We start from the raw sequence: 25,186 nt of genomic DNA on the forward strand, positions 1-25,186 counted from the left end.
TTGCCGTTGGACAAAAAGCATCAGATCTTCACAGTCAGAGAAAAATAAAAGTGATATGTTTTCACTCTTCACTTTCTCCGCCCCTAAAAGCTGCTGAGAAGACAACATTTAAGTCCAAAAAAAAAAAAAAAAAGGATGCGGATAAATGACATCACATTACACATTTTTCTGGGTTTTGAAGTCTTCAAAACTTCAAACGGCGACGTCTCGCAGCCATTTGGGAGCGACTCTTTGCCAAGTTGCCTGGTGCAGCTTTAAATAGAAGACATTAATGAGTGCCTCTTCTAAAATATGCATCGAGTCCTATTTAATCTTTGCCTCCCCTCGCGTTGCCGCAGCGAGAGGTGAATTATTCTGAACTTCGTGTGACTCGGGACACAAATGGATTTCTGTTGGAGGAGCTCGGCCAAAGTAACGGTTGAACGAGCCAATAATTGTCTCCTGAAATGTTGTTGGTTGTTGGCCAGTTCAGCTAAGAGGGGGAAAAAAAAAAAAGACAATATTGTTACATATCCGTTTGCGAGATGAGCTGCCAAAATAGCAGTTGTTTTATGGAGAAGGAGCTTTAGAGGTTGGAGCGGGGCTTTTCAGTGTAGAGTTGTATAGTGTTGTTTTGTTTCATGCGTAGAACAAGGCCTGCTTTTACATTATACTGAAGAATATGTGGGAACAAACAAGATGCATGAATGGAGTATATTTGGCATGAAACTTTCATTAGATTCTCTTCTCTCTGCGACACAGACAAAAAGAGCAAATATGAAAAGTTAATGTCATGTTTCTCATTCATTTTTGATTTGTTACAGAAAGGAATGGAGCTTGTTTTTCATGTCTGTGTTTGTTTTCCCATGTGGGTAATAAAATCTTTGATTGATTTAAACACATGCACCCTCAGCATTTGTCAGAAGAAGTATTTGCGGTGGAGATTTACCCTGCAGGGTTGGTTTTTTTTTTGGTTTTTTTTCCTGGATATTTTCCACAAACATTATGGAGGTTATTTGAATGAAAGCTGTTTTTTTTTCTCTCGCACACTGTCCAATGCAGCCATATGCAAACACAACACAAAGCACATGCTTCTCCTTGCTGCCTGACGGGCCGGATCTTATTACGGTTGAATGTGTGTGCACAGCGCTGTGCCGGGGCCTTGTGACTCTCTTGCTATCAGCACAGGGCCAGACGGCACAGCAGCTGTTTTAATAGTTCCCCTTATGTCCCCCTTGATCCACACAGCTCACCTGGAGTGAATCGAGCGACTCTTCTTTTTTTTTTTTTTTTCTTATACCCTGCCAGCCTGGGCATACTTTTTCTGCAGTGTTTGTTTGTCCTATTGCTGATTTTCTTCCCAGAAATGGGGCTCCTCGCTTTACTGGCATCAGTCAGAGCAGTGTGTAGCCTCAGGTGTATTGGAGCATGACTGTCCCCCCAGTCACCTTCTTGTCAGTGTGAGAACAAAGCAACAGCAGCTCAAACGCCAACGCCGGGCCAGACTCAAACCAACAGCACACCTACAAATCTCCCTGAAGCCCCGCCTTCCTCTTTTGTCTCTCTCACTCTCTCTCTCTCTCTCCCTCTCCCACTTCTTCGCCCATCTCTTCTTTATTTTTTCTTCTTCCTCTGCTGCTGCTGTGCTCCTCTGTTTGTGCACCGCTGCCTCTCATGAGCCTCACTAAATCTACCGTCTTAATGCCTCTTGCATGTATGTGGCTCTGCTCTCGCATGGCTTTGCCACTCTGTGGTCTAGTCTGTAATTACAGCTCGACTCCGAGCTCAGCCAAGGACTCCTCCAGTCCTTGAGTGAAAGGGGTCTCCGTAGGCGCCCCAGGTCCTTCAATGAGGGGGGGGTTAGACTCTGTGGCTTTGTAATTACGCCTATTCCTCTGGTTTCCATTTGCGAGAGCTGCTGTTTATTTGGTTCTATTTGAGCTGGGAGCATCAGCCTCAGAGAATGAAGGGCAGAGCGAGGGAGGGGCTGCAGCTCCTCACACAGCCAGCCCCCTTCCACTATTGTTTTAACAAAGGGGATGAGATCCGACCAGGTACATATTTATGACTTTTTTTTTTATTTTTTTACAGCACCCTCCCCCCTCACTTCCCTCCAACTTAAGATTAAACTTTAACCAGTGTTGTCAGACAGTGAATTGTGTTTGCTATTTCAAGAAATATCACACTACAGCTGCCAGGACGGCTAATCCAAAGCTGTGATAAAAATGGAGTCAAGCCCCGCCCTGAGGTGCACAAGGACACAGGTGTTCCTCAAGGTGCGGATGACAAGGTTGCCAGTCCTCCCTGTCAAACTGTATTAGGGAATCAATCTGTCATCGTCAAATCCCCCCAAGTTTAAATCTCTATAGACAGAGTCTTGCTGATGTGGTCAGGACGGGAATGAAAGATGATGTGCACTCAGTAACTTCAAAAGGTTGTCACTTTGTTATTTCATATGATTAGAGGTAGGCAGGAGCGGCTGCACTTGAGTGAAAGCACGTAACAATAGATGGAAATTGCCTTTCTGTGGTAATGCACTGCTTCCCGGCCTGAGAGTTGTGTGCCCGCCGTGATGGATGGAAAGAAGTACAATGTTCACCTTAATGGTCGTCTAGCCACACTCTCCGCCAGCTCTCCGCCAACTCGCTCCTCTCTCCATGCATATGTTTTGCTGCGGTGTCCTTCGGGCTGCCTACCTATATATTTCTAATAAGAAATCCCTTCACAACATTCTCTGCTGCTGCTGCTTCAACAGTGTGACAGCCAGCATGCACACACGCCTCCCCCTCCTCCTCCCGGCTACAGATCCATGTGAAGATGGACTCCATCAGATACAGTATTCTGTGGGTGCATGCATAAATGGATCTCTCTCGCGTATTCTTACACATTTTTAGAGCCCCCTGTGGGAACTTTATCTCCGAACGCATGCGATTATCCATCATCGCCATGCAATAACTCAGCGTTAAAGAGCCGCTGTGTTTGTGGCGCATGTGTGCGTGTGAGCCCCACACCTTCGCCTGAGGCCACGGCGTGTTTTTTCTCTCCGTTTATGACCTGATTCACTGGTGGTGGCTTTACGAGTCCGATGTGATTAACGGAGGGATTTCAGTCCTTCTTCCTGTGGGTCCATCATGGCCCATCCATGGGACATAATTATAGCCGAGGCTGGTTGTAAATACGAATACGCAGCCATGGGGTTGTCCGACCAGGAAATGGGACAACATCAGACTTCACCTGGGAAGGAACATAAATCAGAGGCTGAGATAACAAAGATGTGTCGGAGACAAACAGGAGGCAGGAGCCCTGCAGCACTTCAGTAACACATCTGTTCAGACTGCAGTCCGTTCAGACCCCAGGTCACCTGGAAGCCAAAACAGTTTTTTCTGCAAGTACAACCAACAATTGAGTAAATTAGAAGTCTGCAAAGGCTGCAATATTTTCTTTCAATTTCGATCAGTCAGTTTTCATGAATGACTTCAATGGTAAAAGCATTTTTTTGTCTACGAGCACTCAAAGCCCTTTCAAACACACTTTTACACTCGAATGGTAAATGTTTATTCCTTTAGCATGTTTAATGGCAGCATTAGCACTTACTAACGCTGCCATTAAACACAAAGACGCGGAAAAGCTGTGGCTGAAACAAGCACATGTTTGACTGATTGTGTAATAAATGACTTTAGGGAATGATTCATCATAAACTTCTTGGTCCAAATTGTTTATTTTCTCCTCTGCTAATTGCTCTTGCTCTAAAAGAAAAGCAGAGGCTAAGAAAGGAACGGCCAAGTTGACAATCGAGTTTAGTGAGAGGTCAACATATTTATAAAAGTCCAAACCACAGGCGAGTTTACAGCAGGCCTGTCTTTAATAATTGATCTCTGCTTCTTTGAAACTCCTCACAGCTTCAGACATTAAATAATTACTGTTTTTTTTTTTATATAGCCTATGTGTGTGTTCTCACTGTTTTGAGTGCTTACACAGGACTCCGCATTGTTTCTCTTAATGGGAGCTCCAGGCAGTCATTGAAGTATTAGCGAGTAAAAAAAAGTAATTAAAATTACAACGGTCCGGCCGTGTGTTGCCGGGTGGGTGGAGGGCAGAGCGGCAGACGATGACTTGGCTCCGACTCACTGCCCTTGTACTCATTCATTAGTGATGCATTGGTTCTCGCTCGGCCCCTTCCATCTCATCAGAAACAGGACCCTCGTGCTCGGAGACGGGGGCCGTATGGATGTGCCCATTATGTTAATAACTCCCGCTGCTTTTCCACACAAAAAAAACCTCCACCATGTAGCAACTCTTTACACTGATGTATGTGGGACAGGCTGTGTAGCAGAATAGGAGTGTGTGGCTGAATCCATGAGTTTGACTGCGAGAGCATTGTGCGTGCATGTACTACCTACCAGGCTGAATTGACTCCTTGGCTTTCCGGGCATGTACTTGCTATTGACTGGAGTGCTTTGCTCGGCCTTGGACACTTGTTAATCGTAATTAAATGTTTTTTTTCTTTTTTTCCCTTCTCTCTGTTTCTTCTAGCTGGCCATGGACAGATGGTACAGATGGACTCCAGTAAGTCGGGCTTCGTGGGATCACAAGTGGAGCTGCGCTGCATTTTCATCAACAGTAACCCACCGGTCAAGATCTCTCAAGTCACCTGGCAGAAGCAGCTGAACGGCACCAAGCAGAACGTGGCCATCGCCAACCCGGCGCTCGGCGTGTCCGTCCTGCCGCCCTTCAAAGAGCGAGTCACCTTCAAGCAGGCGGCGGTCCGCCACCGCACGCCCTCACTGGAGGACACCACCATCGTGTTCTCCAACCTGCAGCTGTCCGACGAGGCCGCCTACATCTGCGAGTACACGACGTTCCCCGCAGGCAACCGGGAGAACACGGTCAACCTCACCGTGTATGGTAAGAACTTGGACAGAAATAGAGAAACATTTGAATGGTAAAATTGACAAAATGTTTTTTTTTTAAATGATCAACAGTTAATCTTGAGAACATAATCTTGGTTCTCGGTTGATGTCATTCAACTTGTTTACTTCTTCTACATGAAACCTTTGCAGCACATAGAGCATAAGTTTGAAGTTAATGAACTCAAACACATATTTCAGCTCTGTGAAAAAGCAAAGTTACAAACTTGAAAGGCCTTTAACGGCTGCATCAATATTCTCAGCAAAATGTTTCCCACCCCGTCAAAAAAAAAAGCCTTTATCTTCTAGGAAAAACATTTAAACCTCCTGCTGGCAGCTCTGCGGTGGTACATTTTGTTCGTCATCACCTGCGGTTTTAAATTGTTTCTCCGGCTTCCTCTGGAAAACAGAAAAATCAATCGGCACACAGTAGCACAATCGGAATCTCTTTGTGGCGTAGCTTTCCGCGCGCCTCGGTTCGCATTCGGGGTCGTTTTCAAGCTTCTACATGAAACTGTTGAGATCAGTCGAGGAGTAATTTCCTCGGACATGTTACTGCTGGCCTGACGAGTTGTCAGAGGAATGTACAATGTGTCTCTTAAATATGGTTTCTCTTTGACTTCAGGCAGAGAAAGTTGAGTGAATCAGATAACAAAGGGCCATCGTCCACTTTAGTGAAAGGCCAAAAGAAACACTCACAGCCCCTCTCTTCCACACTACCTTGCCACAGGCTCTGTTGTAAACTAGTTTTGAAATTCCTGTGAAACACCTCAAACCAGATGTCCCGTCTCTGTTTGCGAAAGCTGCAGCTCTAACTGGGTTGTTTACAGTTCAAGAGCCCAGTCTGTGATTGATGAGCAGCACCGCTAAGCGTCTTAAAAAGGCTCTTCTTATTCCACAGAGGACATTTGAGACAATTTGAGTGTATTGAGTGTACACGATCACCAATGAAGTGAAAATCATTCTGATGAATTCATGAGGTGAAGACCCGGGGTTGACGTGTCCTTTAACACCACTTCCCATTTGGCTTTTATAAAACAGGAAAGTGCTGCAGAGAGTGGTCAATAAAAATGGCAGGTGAGACGGAAATCAATAAGGCCACTTCAGAGAATGTAATTCGTTTGAATAATCTCATCTTGTGGGGGAAAAAAAAAGAGGAGCGCCTGGAGATGTAGTTTATCTTGGAAAAGAGGCAGCCTTGAAAAGGTCTTGCGCTGACTCTGATTAGAGGCCTAATTAGAAATTAAGTGTTGGTGTGTTTTCCATTAAGTCCCAGTAAAGGGAAAAAGCACTCGGCTTAAGTAGTCCCTGTTGCCAGGGCTGCTTGTCAGCTCTGAGTCCCCATTTTGTGTCACTGAGCCTCTCAGGTCTTTTTAAGGCTTGTGTGGCTCAGTGAGCGGCACAAACCTGTGTGCAGATAACCAAGCAGCAGCGCTCAAAGAGGCCTCTTCACAGCCTATCTCTCTCTCTCTGTTGTGCATTCGCTCCAGCTCAAGCCTTCCCTTTTGATGTAGCAAGAGTAGATTGCTAATTGGCAACTCACAAAGGATTCAAATTGGATGACTGTGCATTTGGGTAGGCAAGAGGGTTCTACATCTGTAAGAGCTTTGACAACTGCTTTCAGCTTTGAGGAAGAGACGGGAGCAAAAACTTCCCCCTGATTTGTGTTACGCCACTGTTTCTCATCTCTCATCCCCTCCGTTTAATTTACTTCAAAGCTGATGTAGGTGATGAAGACCAAATTAGACACCAGCATGAGAAAGGAAAGTGAAAGAGAAAAACACAAGATTTCTGTAATTAACCGTCCACTTGGCTTTTTTTCTTCTTCTCCGCAGCTCGGCCCTTGACTCGCATGAACCTGACGACACCCACCATCGTGGCGAGGGCTCAGAAACGCAAGATGACCGTCGCCACCTGCTCGTCGTCCAACGGGAAGCCCCCGAGCGTGATCAAATGGGACACCAGGTTGAAGGGCGAGGCCACGTTCCAGGAGACGCGCAACCAAAACGGGACGGTGACCGTGCGGAGCAACTACGTGGTGGTGCCGAGCCGCGAGACCCACAGGCAGAGGCTGACGTGCATCGTGTCGTACAGGAACGAGAGGATCACCGACAGCGTGGTGCTCAACGTGCAGTGTAAGGACACGTCCTCTTTCTCGAACCTCAGCAGGTTGTTTTAGACTTTTTTTTTTCAGACACCCAAGAGTTATTTCCTGGCTGAAAGTGTAAACTGATCGCCACAGTTCACAGTAAACAAAGTTCTCTTGTAAACACAGCTCCCAAACATTTCCATTTGTACAAAGTAAAAAATAAAATAAAAAAAGCAAATGAGCTGCTGGAAACGCACCAAACGCCTACTTGTCATTTCAAAGATCGCATTTTTGCAAAAGTTTTTCTCTGAAAATAACTTTTATATGTTTTTTTTTTTTTTTTGCAGTAACAGTATTCAGATCTTAACTACATCAATTGTAAAAGTAGTGTAAGTCTGAGAAACAGACCATGTTGTGGAGGAAATGACTGACTGTATCGTGCCTCCTTCCTTTGCAGATGAACCTGAGGTGAAGATCGAGGGCTTTGATGGAAACTGGTACCTGAACCGTCAGAACGTTCAGCTGACCTGCAGAGCCGACGCCAACCCCCCTGTCACCATCTACCAGTGGAAACTGTGAGTCTGACTGAACCCTAACAGAAGCCCTTAAGGCTCTCAAGACAAGACAGCATTGCTACGTGTTATTTTCTTACTAGAAAAAAAAAACAACTTCTGTGTGTGTGTGTGTGTGTGTGTGTGTGTGGAGGGCTTACTAAAGCACAGGAAGGCCATTTATAGAATGGCTTAGTCAAATGGATCCAGCTCCTTTCCAACATTTGTTTCCAGCATATATATACAAAAAAAGTAATCTTCAGGAGATAACACAGCGGCTTCCTCCGTCGTCTCCAGAAATGTGTCTCCGTGTGTTTGTTTGTTTATAGAACATGTAATGAAGATAAGACTAGGACCTGAGGCAGAGCACAATGGGCCAATTACAGAGCAACACACGCCCCTATCTGCCTGATGCTCGCAGATACTGTGAGATAAATGCAAACAGACCACAGCTCGCTTTGCTGTGGGAATTTTTTCGCTTTGAAGTGTTAAGGACCTGCATGCAGGTAAGAGGGTCAAAAAAAACGTCATTGTTAAGAACTGCTGTGTTCTCAGGAGAGAGCAGCGGTTTGTCCCCGGCTGAAACTGAACGCTGGTGTACAGAGTCCCTGGATTAGGGCGGCATACCGCAGGGCTGACATCAGTGTTTCTGCCTCTGAGACTATCACTGCTAATACATGAGCGGGAGGAGATGCAAACATGTATTCAAGGCCCCGGGGAGTCACTAAATAACCGCTGGGTTTGATCTGCTTTGAGTAACGGCATGAAAGGTTGGTCATGCTGAAATGATGTTGTTTGAATATAAAAGCACGGAGACATGGAAGGGAAAACAACGGCTAGATAGCAAGAAATGTTTTTGAACAATTTGTCTCGATCAAACTTTTTCGCTCCATTACAGGGGGGAAAAAAAAGAAAAGTCTGTGCAGCCTTTTGAATATTAAACAACTTTTCTGAGCGTATCACAGTTTTAAATGAAAGTATTATACGGTAAAATTGAGAGATAAATGTAGCAATTTGTCCTGTAATTGCTCAGTGAAGGATGGATTGAGAAATATGTCATTGGACATGAGTGGATGTGGATTAATAGACCATTGTGGCCTCATTGTATCTACTCTACAGGCCACTGTTGGATTTTAATGAGGCATTTTTTTTTTCCTTCCCTTTTTCTGTTTTGCATACATTTCCCTCTCAGGGCAGGAACACAGTGATACACACACAGCAGCGACAGAAAGATGACAGAGATAGAGAAGATCTGGACCTGTTTGGGGTTTTCTTTTTACAAGAGGCAAAGGGAGATTTGGGCAGATAAGGGAAGAAAGAGAGAGAGAGAGAGAGAGAGAGAGAGAGAAGGAGACGAAGAGGAGGAGGGTGAGGAGATGTGATCTGGAAAGACGAGGGCACTGTGCTGACAGATAGGAGGGGACGGCCATTGCTGCAGTGAAAATGAGATGCCAAATCTGTTGTGAAGGTTCCCCTGGGCTCCACCGTGGAGGTCAGCACAAGGCTGTGACGGAACGATCCAGAACAGGCCGGCAGGATTGCGTCACACTGAACGATATACACACACACACACACACACACACACACACACACACACATATAAAAATACAGTACATACACACATATATGTCCAGTGTTGCCAAATTCACTGTAAAATGAGTGCTGTTGATGCAGATGGACTTCATTTTTTCCAGAGACAATCAGTTGTTTAAAGAATTAATCTTATTCAATGTTTTTTTTTCTTGTTCATTTGGCTCACTGTGGAAGCCAAAAAGCAAACAAAACTTTATTTAAACCATCTGCCTTCACTTTGAGCACTTTGTATCTGCTATTTGCAGAGTGTGCATGAATATAGAAAATCCTTAAAAGAACCCTCCAAACTATCTTTTCTGTTTGAGTACAATTTTTTTCAAAACGGGTTAATGATTAGATTAGATGTTTATTGCCATTTGCACGGGTACTGGACAGTACAGGTACATTGGAATTGTTGTGCATTTCTCCCAGAGTCAGCTCCACAAAAAACAAGTATATAAAACAAAGTATATAAAAAAAGAAAATGTGGCACTGGAGTGATGAAATAAAGACTGGACATTGAAAGGACAGCTCGCTATTTAAACTTACAAACAAAGACTCATTTGTATGGCATTGTGGAAGTGACTATATCTAGGCTTTGTTTAAAGTGTGAGAAGAGAAGTAATTGGAGGGGGGGGGGTGTCTGTTTTTGTTTTTTCCAAAAGCAATCAGCCTGAAAACAAACATTCCCTCCACAGCACTGTTACTCACAGATGTGAAATTCTCCAACTTAAACAGCAGTGTCATTGTTATTAGTGAATTTAAACTGTGATTACCTTCAGGTCCCCTTTAATTACTTCACTTACTTAGCCGTGTTTTGTACATGTTATTCCATTATTAATGCCATTGAGAGCCTCCTCTTAAGTGAACAGATCACTTTATTCCCCTTTAAGTGATCTTTAAGTCAGGTTAATCTGACGCAGAATTAAAGACGGGCTATACCGGCTGATGCCTTTTTCATTTCACATAAGCACTCACTGAGTATTGCTAATGTCGTCAGCAGCTCCTCGCAGAAGCATCCCCCCCACATTAAAACATTCGACATGAGCGTGAGACACTTTGAGGCCAATGAAACAGATGGATGTTTGATTGAAGACATCGTCCCTTCATTGCTTCTTAATACGTACTTTGAAGTCCAAAGAGCCGTCTGCGTTTCCCTCTTTTAATGAATTAACACTTCTTCTGTTTCATGTCGATTCTTTTATTTTTATTTTTAGACTTGATTCAAAAGAAAAGAGAACATATATGAAATCACAATTTGGCCTTTGAGCGCACACAGTATGTGTTTTTTTTTTTTTTTTTCTTTCTGCCTCCTCCACACCATCACGCAGTTTAAAGTGAATCAGGAAGCTGCTTTGATGTGTTTGTGTTCTTGAGTCCCCTCAACCCAACCCTCCACACACCCACATCTGTGTGCACACACACGCATCGCATGTACACGAGCGGGCCAGCCAGGCACCAAAGAATCTGCATCACTCTCAAGTTCTTTGTTCGTCTTTTATTTTGCTGGCCCTCAGGCTGCTCACACACACACACACACACACACACACACACACACACACACACACGCGCACGCACACGCTCTCTGATGTCTCATACAAATGCAGACATGGCGGCGGGATCTGTGGTGAATCGCAGTTCGCCAGCCTTTCATTCCTGTAGCAAATCAATTGGGGCTTTGCAGAACTCAGCATTTGACGGCGGCTCACAAGGTAACTGATTATTGAATCGTGACACACTGTACGGAGGGTTGTTTGCAGCTCCGTCGCCGGACAGGCGGACGAGAAGCAACTCGACCCTCGAGCTGTCTTTCTAATACTTTTTGTTCTGAACACTTTGACGCTCAGAAATAATCTACCACTTTAAAACTCTGACTCGTCCTGAAAAAAAAAAAAAAAAACTGCTGGGTAAGGCACATCCAGTCGCATCTGAATCCGCCGCTGCTAAGTGACATTTTATGATCGATTAATTAACAAATTGCTCGTCGCTGAGTCTTTGAAAAGCCTGTTTATTGCAGCTCAAGTGTGCTTGATATGTGGCCTTTTGTTAGCATGAGACCTAATTTTGTCGCCTCTCCGTAATGCTATTTAGTTCCCCTCTCTCTCTCTCTGTGTGATAAATGGAGCATCACATTGTTTTTAATGTTCTCGCACAAGAGCTGATCTTAAAGTGTCTCTGAGCGAGGGCGGGAGAGAGGGAGGAAAGTCTGTGCGGCATCTCTATTGTTTAAAGAAACCAAAACAACCGCCACAGTCTACAGCAGAGCGCTCTCTCATACTATCAGTCATGTTTTGTGGCTCCACTTAGATCCCATTCATGAAGCCGATCCAGGGAACAGGAAACGGCTAATTGTCACGTAATGTGATACCTGTCTCACCGTCCAGGCTCCATCAAAAGGGGTCCAGATAATAGAACGGAGAGAGGGTTGGGTGTGTGTGTGTTCATGATCCGTGACCTCAAAGTGTGCTGACCTGATCAAAGGACAGGAGCAGGTCTCGACGAGGCAGAGATCGCCAAGCATGAAGACAAACACCTCGGGCAGAAGGATCGGGCTTCTGGTTCTCATTGACAGCCCGGCATTTTGGTGGATTCTGTATTTATCGCTTGATCAGCTGCCTCTCTCGACAGCTCCCCTGAGTTCTGAGTTCAGCCATGTGAGCTGTGCTGGAGTTGAGGAGAGAGAGAGAGAGAGAGAGAGAAAGCCCCTCTCTCGCCGCCCCCTCCCCTTCCTCCCAGCACTGTCTGTTTTGTATTCCACATGCCAAGAAGGTCTGTGTCCTGAGGCATCAGCTATGTCTTACCTGTTTAGGCCTGCTGGGATTCCCTGTCCTCATAATTTTGTTTGGACTTGATGGATGATGGCTGAAATACAGTGCTGTCAAATATTCCTGCTATTTATCTCAGCCTGACACACACACACACACACGCACACACACACACACACACACAAACACACACACATGCAGGTTTGTTTGCCACTAGAGACTGTATTTTTCATGCGCTTTGAGTTGCTCTGCCACTCCTGGGAGAGGATTTTTTTTTTTTTTTTTTTTTTTTCCCCCTGCTGTGGTCTGGTGTAATTCAGCCTCTTTATGGTGTCTATATTATTGCCTTTTCTCTCTCTCCCTGCAGCTTGAACGGCTCCCTGCCCAGCAATGTGGAGATCAGGAACAACACTCTGTTCTTCAAGGGGCTGGTGACCTACGACCTGGCCGGAACGTACGTGTGCGACGCCACCAACGGCATCGGGACTCGCACCGGCATCGTGGACGTCAACATTACAGGTAAGGCGGATGAAGGGCGCCGTTTTTTTCCCTTTCTCTGGCTCTTCAATAACTCAAGCATGGCTCGAATCAATACAGCACCCCTGCTGAGGATTTAGTCAGGCACTATCAGACCCTCCCCCCCCCAATCGCCCCCCCAATCGCCCCAAAACAAAGACACATCTCTATGCACGTGCACACACACTGGCTGATTGTAGCAGATTGTCAGTGTGAATTCAATGCAGCTCCCTCCTGCCCTAGCTGTGCGGCCCCCCTGCTGCACCGTGTGGCAGGTGAGATGGAGAAAAAAAGCCTCTGTGTTTGTGTATCAGAGCTCAACGCACACAGTGTGAGAACGCACACAGCCGCCCCCTCCCACCCTGCCCTTTCTCTCGCATCCAGGCGCATGTGTGGGAGCGATATAAAACAAGGCCTATTATCGGCGCTTAAAATAACATCAAGGTAAAAAAAAAAATGGGGGTTTGAGGTGAGGGTGCTGTATTGATCATGGTTTGCTCGCATCACGCTCACATTTCTCCAAACAGCCTCCTCTGTAGTCGAGCTCTGCGTTTGCTCTTTTGTCTCTTCCGTCTTCTGGGGAACACAAAACGCTGAACAAAACTGATTCAGTTCCCCTCGCCTTTCCACATAATTGTTGGCACACACGAACTGTGGTTCCTCTGGGTTCTCATCCATAGGAGATGATGTTTTGCCACAGTATACACCAGATTTCACTTTGCTGTATGTGCGACAGAAGTGGGGAATCTTCTTTCTATTGGTCCCAGCTGTGTGTGTGGTATTGGGAGACTGTGGCAGTTTTTGCTCTGGTCAGAATGGAAAGACTTTTTTTTTTTTTTTTTTCCCCCTCTTTGTGCTGCTGTGTTTCTGGGAAGCGGGGGTGTTCTAACTTGCATTGCTTTGCATGTTGACTCACGTCGTGTCTTTGGGAGCGCTGCGCTTGGTGTGAAGTGAACAGCTGTGCCTTACAGTATCGTTGCACACCTTCCTGTTTCCTCTCTTTCAGCGTGTTTCTTTTTTCCTCTACTGTTAGAGTAAGACTGGGAAGAAGCCGCTTAGCAGGATGTGATGTCATTACCTACATTGTGAGAAGTTGTTCATCCAGAGTAGGCAGGATGGAAGAGGGATAATAAAAATCTCATGTGAGCATGAGCATTGTTGGTTATCAGACAGGAAAGCGAGGAAGTAATCTACAGTCAGGAAATCACCCTGCACCGACTCGCGTTGAATAATTCTGATGCAAAGCGTTTGTACCGTTTGGCAAAAAGTGCTGTTTCCCTCTGAAAAGGCAAAACAAAGGCACCAGAGTCATTTTCTATTTCTGCTTTTTCATTGATTGCTTAAATTAACAAACCACATTGCGATCGTCCCTACAGTCTTTCTGTTTATTCTCATCATTTGTTCGTATAATTTTATTCAGTGAGTGAGGTGAACAATGCGTGGGTTCATAATGTGAGTGCATTCAGCTACAATTTGTCTGCATAGCTTATTTAAATAGCAGTATTTTTAGCTGTTTGTTTACTCTTTTTTTTTTTTCATTCATAGAAAGGTTTGCAGGAAACGATCGATCCAGAAAGTATGAAAGCAATCTGTCTGCTCCCAGCAGGAGGTACTTGTTCCTCCGTCTTAATCTGAATGTTACAATAATTACAACGCTTAATTGTTAGGTAGCATTTAGAGGCCTGTAATTACCCATTAAAGCTACATTTTTACACTCGATAGCGCGTCAATTTTCCTTTCGGTTAATGGACTTGATATTTGGAGTTAGGCTGCATACCGTCATGGCGACAAAATCAGTCACAATACCTGATTTTTAAACTTTGATAAGATTCTACTCAATCAAACGATATTGATTTTTTTAGATACCTAGTCAACTTATATCCGGTCTTTTCTTTTGCCAAACAATGGAGGCAAACTAGTGCATACCGTCAAAATTCCACAATTACATCGGCCCACTTTTGGTGCAAAAACGTTGCACCAGCGTATTTGTGCAGTTTCAACAGTGTGCTCTTTTTTTCGCTCACAGCAGCTATTTGCATTTATGAATGAAGATCTGAAGTTCTTTTTAAAGCTTTGGTACTTTTTTGTTTACTCTTGGCCATTAACATAACGGCGATTGTATCGTTTGAAAACACATGGTGTCCAAAAAGTATCAACTTTATCAACAACTTTAATGCCAACACACATCCTGATGATTAAAAGCGACATGGCTCTCTGTGGTCTGTTTGTACCCTCCGAATGCCTAAAATCTAATCTGCAAGTATTAGTTTATACGTTTGGATGGTCTTGATTTTCTGTCGAGGATACGCTCCCGAAAGGGGTCCCGTACACATTGAAGAGCAAAGTTGCCAGTTCCCATAGTAACAGTGACAAGTTAACGGGAGGAGAGCCAGCCTCCCCTCTCCTGAAGCTCAGCGCTCAGCATCAGCTCCAACGTGGCGCCCAGTCAAGATGCACGAGCTCACAAACAGCTTTCAACAGTTTTCTCAAACATTAGTGATCCAGGTTGCAGAGAGAGGGAGTGTGTACAATGAGGGGGGTGGGGGGGCAGAGCTGTCGTGCCCTTGTGTGTCTTGCAGTTGTAACGTGGATTCCCTTACACGGGGTCATATGATGCACGTGCCTCTGTGCTCTTTGCTGATGTTGTGAAATGTTAGCATGTACCTCTCCTAATGTGGCGGCGTCAGCAGTATCTCCTGCACCTCAGCAGAACGTCATTAAGCTTGGAAGATACATGCACAAGAAATGTTAGTTAAGAAGACACTCTGACTGTAGATCAGCGTGTTGGAAGACTTTCCATCGGTTCTGGTGACGCCATGAAAGGAGCGTTGGCGGTGAACTCGACACAGCGTTTCCTGTTAATGTCTTTGATGTGCTCTGTGCGGCCCTGACATTGGCTGTGCATAATGACCCCCGCGGTGGAGGTATAAGAAGTATGCTGATGCTTCATTAACTTCAGAAGAGCATCTTTGTGCCTCCCAGCCGCCTCAGACGGGGGGCCCCCGGCTGAGACAAGGCAGGTGAGAGAGAGCCAAACTGCTGGCTGCTGTTCAAGGCTGCAGCACAGGGGCCTCGGTTATGCTAGCTAAGTGTTCTCTGCAGAGAAGAAAAGGTGACCGGAGCGGATAGATGCAGCACATTTGTTCAACAACTCACAGAGAGACCAGAACAGTGATCAAAACGATTCTGTCTTCTGTTTTGTGTTTCTAGAGTCAGTAGCTGGCCTTTGTTTTTTTTTTTAAGCCTGCAGGAAACTGTATCAATCTATGAAGCATTTCACACCACCGTGGTGCATGTTTATGTCACTATGAAGACTTAGATCCATCCTAATGCACGACTACTACTAGCTACATTATGCATGGATAAGGCAGTCATGCTCTTTGTTTCTATTTGGAAGCTGATGTTCAGAGTGACACAGCAATATACACCTGCCGCGTGGACAGCCCTGCTTCCTGCTGTCAGGAAGATAAAATGTCTGTGACAACTTGTTTGTAGCGCAGAAAAAGCTATTTTCTCACTCTGGGAAACAACACTGATGGAGCACTTAAGAGGAGCGCATTTTAATCAAGCCGCTCAGTTTTTCGCGGACGGATTTGTGGAAGCTGGAAAAACTGTCACCTCGGCAGATAGAAGGGGGCACGGAGCACCTTGTTTCAATTAGTTTGCGGACGGTGTTTGCCGGGGCGCGATGGCATCGACTCCGGTAAGTCACGTGGGGCTGAGACGGGCTTTCTCCGAGGACGTGTGTTCAGCAGATGTGGTGTCGCTTGTCAGAATCTAATGAACCACTCTCCTGTTTTAATCAATCCTGGCTTGGTCTGGAGAAAAAAAAAAAAAAAAAAAAGGAGGTGAAAGAGGAAGAAGAAAGAGGAAGTCGGAGGAGATGATTCTACAAGAACAGAGATGAGCTTCATGTTCATGCTTCTCTTCTTTGCAAACACGCCTCTCTTTCACATCCACAGTTCCAGAAACCCTCCGGAGGGAAAGTTGACAAGTTGTCACATCAGATTAGCAAATTATCCGCCACTTTCAGAGGTGGTGTAAGAAAAATGAAAAAAATAGACCACAAAGTTTTCAAAAACGAAAAACTAAGTTGCTTTGGATGATTTATTCGCCCAGTCACAGTGACTCCGTTTAAAATATTGCAGCAGAGAAAGCCACAGGAAGAGAGCTGAATAATGTGGTTTAACCTCAAAAGATCCTCCCCAACTTAAGAGAGCACAATCAGTCTTTCATTAAGATAATCAGCTTTTCCAGCGCCGCGATCCGTTTTTGTCTGCTCCAAACAAATCGATGGTGCCATTTTTAAGTTCTCTCCAACCCCATGATGAATGGCCTTTTTATCAGGAAGGCCTTACAATTATGTCATTATCACCCCTGTCAAAGGAGTTACTTGTGCTGGGTTTATTTTTTCTTTTAAGCATGTGGGAAAGTTCCTTCGAGTGAATCAGCACATTTGCCACGGAAATAATTTGTTTACTCACGCCAGTAATCATTGAAAACTTGATTAGATAGTTTTTAACCTTGACTGCAGGCCACACAGCAGGGCTAATCTTTGTGAGATGAAGGGGGGGGGGGGGGGGGGGGGGCAGGCGGAGTCGCACACAATGCATAATTCCTGCCACATTAGCCGGATCAGCTGTGAAGGATAATATCAGATCAGCTCGGGTCAACCAGTGTGTGAACCTTTCGGTGATTCCACTTTCACCCTCCTTTGTCAGAGCTGCGGCGCCACAGAGCAGAGGTGCAGTCAGCTCTGCTACCGGGGGTTCTGGTTAAACTGTGAGTGTGTGAGAGCGAGAAGTGAGGGCGCTCTCTTGAATTTAGCGAGAAAAAAAACGTGAGGATGACTCCTTCTATAAGCACAGGCACCCGGCGCCAACATCTGTTCATGCTCGCCTGAACAAGCAATAGTTCGCTCCCGTGTGGGGAAAATGAAGTTCAGAAAGAAGAGGGGGAGGGGGGAATCTTTACCACATGGTGAAAATGAGCTGAATTAAACATAGACAGTCCAATTGCAGTATAAATAAATAAGCAGTATCCATGTGGCTGAAGAAGACGCTTCAGTGCGTCTGATTTGGGGAGTTTAGACGACGGGGTAAAGTGGATTTGAGAGAAGGGGGGCTTGACAGGCGAACTGAAAGGGGAGAGCGGTGCAGACACAGAGGTGGAGGAGAGGGCAGGATGCTGTTTACATGACTTTTGTGTAACACCCTGTACCAAGTCAAGAGCCTTCACTGCTCGTCACCTTCTCCATTCCTCCACATCCAGCGGTACACTGATGAGCAAAGACAGCTCAGTCACAGAGGTGGTGAGGTGGTCTTTAGAAAAAAGGAACCATGTTGACTTTTCACTGTTTATTTACCGTCTAACTTTATCTTTTTTGCTCCACACAATGCGAGCAAATGAGGCCACAGCCGACGACATTAGCTGTGTCTATATAATGATTCCAAATACTCGCCACCAGGTTGGCAGGCAGGCAGCGGCGGCGGCGGCGGCGGCGGCGGGCTGTTGGCAGACGCATCGGGAGCTTTCTCAGCATCAATTTGAATTACTGAGCAGGAGATGTTACTCTGGGCTGATAGATGTTTTAATTTTCCATGAAAAAAATTATTACAACTTTGAACTGGACACAGAACACACATTTTGTGGTTTTATTGCACTTCTTGAATTAATGCGGTCATAACCGGACCTTTATAAAACATTTATCCTCTCTGAGGCGGAGAGTGACCTCTTTAGTCCAAGATATCTTTTGAAAGATCACTCTGTAGTTCAGTACCTTTCCAAAAAACATAAAAGGCCGATGCTTGTTGCAAGATGGTTTATTGAAGGACCCGATGAAAAGGACACTTAATCATCCTGGAAAACATAAATAACTTTTCATTAGTCACATCTTATTCCCCGCCCTGTCAAATGAAACTTCCTCTCTCTCTCTCTTGACTCATATCCTTTTTTGATTGGCCCTCATGAGTGATTGATTCCTCACTTTCTTGTACCAACAAGAACGTGAACACTCATTATAAATTAGGATGTGATGACGCGATGGCATCACAGTCATCATGGAGAGGCTGTGGCTCAGTGGTAGCTGGTGCAGTCACATGTTGAAGTGTCTATGGGGAAGACTCTCAACCCCCAAATTGCTGTTGTGTCAGCAGCCTAGACATGTGAATTCCCATGAAAGGGAGTAGTTAATACTGATGACTAGAAAAAAGCCCTTTACAAGCTCTCGTCAATTTACCAAGTCCATTTCATGGCACCTTTCGGTCGACTCTCTTGCAAAATTATTCCTCTGTTCTCCACAGAGACTATCAAACCCAAACACAATCTAAGACTCTTTGTGAAGGCTTCAAAATGATTTTAATATCTTCACTTATTATCTTATCCACTGTTCTAATATAAGTAAATGTATGAGGCAAGTTGGCTGACTCAAATGAACGCACTTGATTCCGTTATTGATTATTCCCACAATAAATTAGCCAACACAGTCACAGTTAATATCATTGCTGCCACCAGCAACAACTACTTTCAGAGCAGATAAGACAAAATGGTTTCCGGTCAATATAATGTGACATTAGAAAAACAGCAACAGCGCTGAGCTAGCAGAGAGTTTTCACATTATTCAAACCCAACAAAATGTCAGGCGTCAGTGTTCCCATCAGGCAGTTCAAGGCCATTTTATCATAAAACATGCAGTGTTAAGGTTATTAAAGCCAGTAAAGCAGTTTCCTGTTAAAGATCAGTGCTCGGCTTGTCAAGCTGAAGTTCACACAGCTCGGTCATACAGCGATGATAGCAATAGTGAAATTTGCCAGGGCGAGAAGTATACACTTGTTAAAGACGATAATAAACTCTGCTTTCGAATCTGTTTCTCATCTGCCTGGCCCCTGTGCTGTCTCCCCTCTTATGTTTTCTATTAAAAAAATACTTTCTCTCCTCTCGTCAAACACCTGCAGACTGTAAATAACAGTAGGTGTTGATGGCTTGGTTCAGTTTTTATCAGCAGAGGAACAGGCATGTTGCCCTCCCTCCATCACCACCGGGTCTGTCGCTTTCCCAAGAACATGATGGCGCTCAGATCGCTCTGCGTGATAAAAAAAAAAAAAAGAAAAAAGTTGGGACACGGCGGCGAGAGCGTCCCTGAATAAAAACAAGTATAGCAGCGTATATAACTGACATCGAACAGCAGAGCGGCTCCACGCAAGCCATTTGTCTCGTTCTTTTCACTGACAGAGACAAGAGACATTATGATGTCGGCTTTGCTAAGGCTCCCCCAGCAATGTGAAATTTGTTTGTCTTCGCTTGTCATGGTGGAGTGTGTCTCAATCTGTGCACTATATAGCATATTGCTCTGGCGCCTTCTCATATCAGCGCCTGCATTATTCATGGATCCAAAGGCCTCACATGTGTACCTTGTATGTCATTACTCCCTCACTTCTGGCTGCCAGGCAGGATGAGGAGCGTTTCCAGTGTCTGGGTCTCTTGTTCCTCCCGCTTGCTCCTCATCACCCTTGAACTTCTTCATACCCTTAGCGTTTTTGGGTCTTCAGGCTGTTAAAGCGACTTTCTAGCCCCCCAACGTCCTAGCTGCAGGAGGGGGCTGCTCAGATCCTGCCAAGAATACTCCTCATTATCCAAATGAGACATTAGCATGAGTCGCTCCCGTGCACGCACACTAGGCCGCCCCATAAAGCCACTGCTGTGCGGTGCTGTGCCAGGGAAAGCAGTGAGGGAGAAGACATTGTTTTTGCATAAAATTGCGGAGGAGGAGGAGGAGGAGGAGGGGGCGATGCTCAGTGTGTAAAGAGGTCTATTTTATTTGGAGAGGAAGAGGTGGCTCGGCTGTGGGAGTGAAATGGGAATGTCACCAGGGGGAGAGCATGTGAGAGCAGAGCAGCTGAGATCGTAGTGATTTATCTTAACATTTGTTTCTGCATGGCTTGCTGTTTCTGCTCTCCGGAGGATGTGCAGGGGAGAGAGGGATGTGGCAGACAGATGGAGCAGGGGGATTGGCTGAGCCCCTTCAGCCTGGCTCTGCCTCTGCCTCTGCTCCTCCTCCTCCTCCTCCTCCTCCTCCGCCTCCGCCCTGCTCGTCCTCACTGTCCACCCGTGTGGTGTTGGATATGTCACGCCTCCCTGAGAGCCTGATGAAGTAGGTCAGACGCTGTCCCAGGGTCTGACCACTGGCTCCAGAGCTGCTGCTGCTGCTGCTGCTGATGCTGATGCTGATGCTGAGCTGTGATTCACTCATTACACACACACACACACACACACACAGCTCCAAAATAACAGCAAGGAATCTAAAAAAAAAACAGAAGTGGAAAAGCTGATGTCGTAAACAAACATGATCCGTCCTCTCCTAGCTTAGCGCGTTCCAACGTGCAGATTTGTTTTGTGCATTTCTGTTGACCTAATAACTCATCCTTACAGCACTTCCACTTAGCGGCACGGCCACATGCAGGCTAACAGGGAACTGTAGAGATGCATTAATAATGGTTTCCTTATGAGCAAACATGATTTAGAAAAGAGCACTGGTGTTTGGATTCCGGTGTAAATATTCATTGCTCATTAAAGGTGCATTAAGAACGATTACTACAAATGGCATTCCGCTAAATGACCATTTGATATCTACAAAGGTGCAGAAGGAGCTTTTTTAGAGCACAATTTGTTCCCCCAAACTTTCAGCCACAGATAGATGTGGAATCTGCAGCCCTGCTTATGGCTGCTTTGACTTTATTTTGACTATAAAGCACCACAAATATTATTCAGAGACTGTTGATGTTTTGAATCCTTGGTCACCAGTTGAGGCCCCAAAAAAAAAAAAAAAAAAAAAAAACCCTGTCAAAGATTACGTGCTGTTTCTGCTCCCGAGAGATGAAAACAAGAATCAGTCTCTGTTTCTCTTGACAGGACAACCCTGCGAGTCGCTGCATGTTCAAAACATGCCACGGATGATGTCACCGGCATTTTGATGCCAGTTTTTTTTTTTCTCACAGCGTTATCTCCTGCGGCACATCCCATGCCTCTTATCTGTTTGGCTTTTTTTTTTTCTTTTTTTTCTTTTTAAACAGGGGGATTGAAGTTGAATTACTAGGGTGCAGGTTTTAATGGTAAAAGAGGCGTTAACCTACATTTGAAGCGAGTTTGTGCTTCTGTAAAATCACTGATAGCGGAAGAAGGAAATGTGTTGACAAACGGGGAAGAAATGGTAGATATTGGAAGAGAGAGGGAGAGAGAGAGAGCGGCAGGGTGAAAAGGAGCTTTGCCTCGGCTGCGGCTCCCCGGGCAGCATGCTAAAATCCTGTCAGTGATGAGCTTTTATTCATTGTGGCAGCATTACATTTCCATGACTTCACAACCACTGGCAAATTCAGACAGGGGAGTAATGAGGATCGTTGGAATTCACCGAATTAATGCATCTTCTGCGATTGTCCCCGCTCTCTCTCTCTCTCTCTCCCCTCATTATGCCATCCTTTATTTGCCGTTGTCACTCTCCACCCTCTCAGAGGCTCTCGCTCTATCTTCTCTTTTTTTCCCCTTCTTCGTGTTGCCACTCCTCCACCTCTCAGAGTAGCCTCTCATTTTCATCCCTCTTTTGTCTGCTGCTTGTTCCTCATTTAGTCAGATTAAAACACCACTCCCTGCACCACTCTTTGAAATCCTCTCTCATGTTCCCCAACCTTTGTCATAACACGTCATCTGAGGTGATTGCGCCAAGTCTCAGGAATGTCTGTACCTGTCTCTCTCCCTCCTTCTTTTTTTTTCATGTGCAGACATGACTGAGCACACCCACATACACTACCTGCAGGACACCTTCTGATACAGTTTCTCTTCCCTTTAAAGCCCTCTGGTGCCTCACACATTCCTCCCCCTGCCATATCGTTTGAATCGTTTCCACTGCAGGTTGTTTTCTACCGCAGCGTGTTCACATCAAAATCAAATCTAAACACTCTTGAATGTATTTGCCTTTTCTTTAACCATAAATCTGGACCCTTGATGTGTCATTTTCCTCAACCACTTTTCTGCCCTTTTTCTTTTTTCTTCGACTGTGCTGCATTTGCTTCCCATTTGTTTTCCTTAAATGACTCGGAGGGGAAAACACTCATCGGGTTGTGAGAGAAGCAGATTTTGTCACTTAAATGTTTGGAGGTTGTAAATCATCCACTCCATCGAGTCAGATGTGAGTGTTCAGAAAGAAAAAAAAAAAGTATGATTAATGCAACATGAAACGTGTCGGTAGCAGCGTTTAAACAGCTGCACTATTTCACATCACATGTTACCTATATGAATCTATCGTGCCTCCACATTGAATTATGGCCTTTCAGAGAACATCTTGGCACCTATTAATCTCAATGGAAGATTGTTGTTGTTGCAGCTCAAGGTTAGCAACCTATCTGCATATTCCACAGCTTCCCTTTTGTTGCCTGGAACAGCACCTCGCTGCCGCGTTGCTGCTTTGAGGTCTTTTTTATCTTTTTTCGTTGGCAGGTGTTGTCGGTAACGATAGCGTTGCCGGTGCGACGCCTCCTCCCTCCTCCGTGCTGTCAAACATCACTACAAACCCCAACCATTCCATTTTGTATCATGAGTCTTCCTCTAATGTGATTAGTTTGCACCATAGCCTCCGTGTTTTCATGCCCTCACATTCACAGAGTACTCCAGACAAAGACGCCACGCTGCAGAAATAGAGAAATATTTAGCCATTTTGCGTTATCTCCTCGTGCGCACAAGGCCAGTGGGCAGAATAGGAGGTGGGGGTTGTGATGTGACCTTGCTGTGGGATAAACACAGAGCAGGATAAGACGGTGAGAACAGGCAGACCTCTTTGGCTAAAACACTTCTTTTGTAAATAATTGCAGTTTGTTCCTCAGCTGCACTAAAGTCATCTGGTCTTGGTGTTTTCAAATCTTCTTCAAACCCCCCGCCTTATAAACACCTCTATTACAGAGCTGGAGCCATCCGAAACAGCACCACTCCTCCCTTCTATCCCCTCTGTAGTAAAACACCTTAACAACTCTGTTAGAAACCTCGGCTTTCTCGTCTTCAGTGCCGCCGTTTTCTGCCACAAAAATGCCTGAAATTTACAACAGCTTTCATGTCTGCAGTTTGCACGGACTATAACCGCGTTCTTCACTCTTTTAGAGTTGACATTTAGATTCTTTTAAATATGGGTGTCAGAGGTGGTGTCACTTGATCCTTTATAGAACCCGAGGTGATGGAGAGCACCTTTTGAAGGCTCATCATCTTTTACCGCTGCTATTGTGCAGTTTTAATGGTTTTGCCCTGTGTTTTTCACCTCTTCAAGTGGGGAATATTGAGCCCCAGGAACCTTTAGAAGTGTGAGGTAAAAGCTGCCTAATTAAGACTGAACTGAAGGGCACCCAGAGGGAGCAGATAAAGACCAAGGCCAACAGTCCAGTGTTATAAGATATGCAAGGACAACGACTACATACGTCCAGACTCATTATCCAGAAGTTCTCTATCAATATATATCTGCTTATTGTAGAGCGGGCTTCTCTCAGAACTTCAATTAACTGTTCTTCAGCCTTTGAAAAAAGTAGTCCTTCTTTAATCTTGCTACCAAACACAGAGACTAAGGGCAGTGTAAACATCCCGTCTCTGGATGAGATAATAAGGAAAGGGATGAGAGCAAGTTCAGGTCGCTGCAGAGAGCGAGGCGGTGGAAAAGGTAGAGGAGAGGATTACAGGAGAACCTTCTCCCCTTTTCTCTTCTCTTCTCCTTCAATCCTGTGGATTTTCTCTCCGTCTTTGGACTTGGTGGGGAGGATTCGTTCCTGAGCAAAAGGTGACCTGGCTCTGCTCTCTCATTCATGTGTGTAATGAAGGCCTGTGTCTGAATAATCCCATTAGGTGGTCAGATTAAAACCTGAGCTGATATTTGAGACTGTGCCCGGCGCCGCTTTAGAAATTGGAGAGCTTTTCTGTCGGCTCGGGGGAGAGAAAGGGTGCGGCGGCTGAGGAGGGTGATGTGTTTGGGAGCTCTGTCCCTTTGGACTGATAGGGTGCCATTGTAATTAAAGGAGGGAGGAAAGCCTCAGAAGCTTCTTTACTTTGACCACAGTCTCCTTCTTTTTTTTCTTTTTTTTTTTCTGGAGCTTTGCAGAAATGGATAATTTCCACAAAAAAAAAAAACAGTTCTATTAGAGCGTAATGGATTTGATTGAACAGTATATGACAGTAATTTCAAACAAAGATATCTGGCTTTTTGGGATAATTGCCTTTAAATTGGATGATGAGGATGGCAGAAGTCATCGGTTTTTGTGTGCTATGTGGCTCTGTTTGACAGAACTGAAGGTTTGTTATCTCGAAGGAACTTTTAGCATTGCTTCACAGAAATTGCTCGACTATGCAGCCATCAATACTGACACATCCCCAATGGTTATTTTTGCATATTTAAGCTATAATTTAAACCTTACTGTGAAAAAAAGGGGGATATTTGTTGATGTAAATTGAAGTAAATTTGCATCAAATAGGACGTTTTACTCTATGGAACAAGTCTAACTCAATTATACTTCTGCTTTGTTTGACTCAGAGTCTGGAATGGACTTTAGAAGACAGCTGATAAACTTCAGCAAGCTCCGTGCTCACCAATACGATTGAAATAAATCTGAGCAGAAATAGTAAAAAGACAGTGAACCCTGTGCAGCTGCCGTGCCTCATTGTTGCCTATAGAACATCCTGTAATGTAGGAGTCTGTGTGGTTTTGACCTGCGTGAACAGGAAGCTCCTTTCCTTTTCTTCCTCACCGTCTCTTCTCTGCAGTACTCTCCCACACCATTTGTTTAGTAG

General features: G+C 45.0%; 1 protein-coding gene across 7 annotated transcripts in view; it reads left to right on the forward strand.

The window, feature by feature from the left end:
- nectin1b (nectin cell adhesion molecule 1b) overlaps nt 1–25,186 on the forward strand; it is a 149,527-nt gene that overhangs the window by 43,929 nt on the left and 80,412 nt on the right. For all 7 annotated transcript variants that reach the window (XM_061047064.1, XM_061047066.1, XM_061047065.1 and 4 more), the window contains exons 2-5: nt 4,513–4,884; nt 6,722–7,021; nt 7,433–7,550; nt 12,231–12,382. In XM_061047064.1, coding sequence (XP_060903047.1) covers nt 4,513–4,884; nt 6,722–7,021; nt 7,433–7,550; nt 12,231–12,382 — 942 coding nt within the window. The remainder of the gene's footprint in view (nt 1–4,512; nt 4,885–6,721; nt 7,022–7,432; nt 7,551–12,230; nt 12,383–25,186) is intronic.

Source organism: Labrus mixtus, chromosome 9 (genome assembly GCF_963584025.1).
Source record: "Labrus mixtus chromosome 9, fLabMix1.1, whole genome shotgun sequence".
NCBI lineage: Eukaryota > Metazoa > Chordata > Actinopteri > Labriformes > Labridae > Labrus > Labrus mixtus.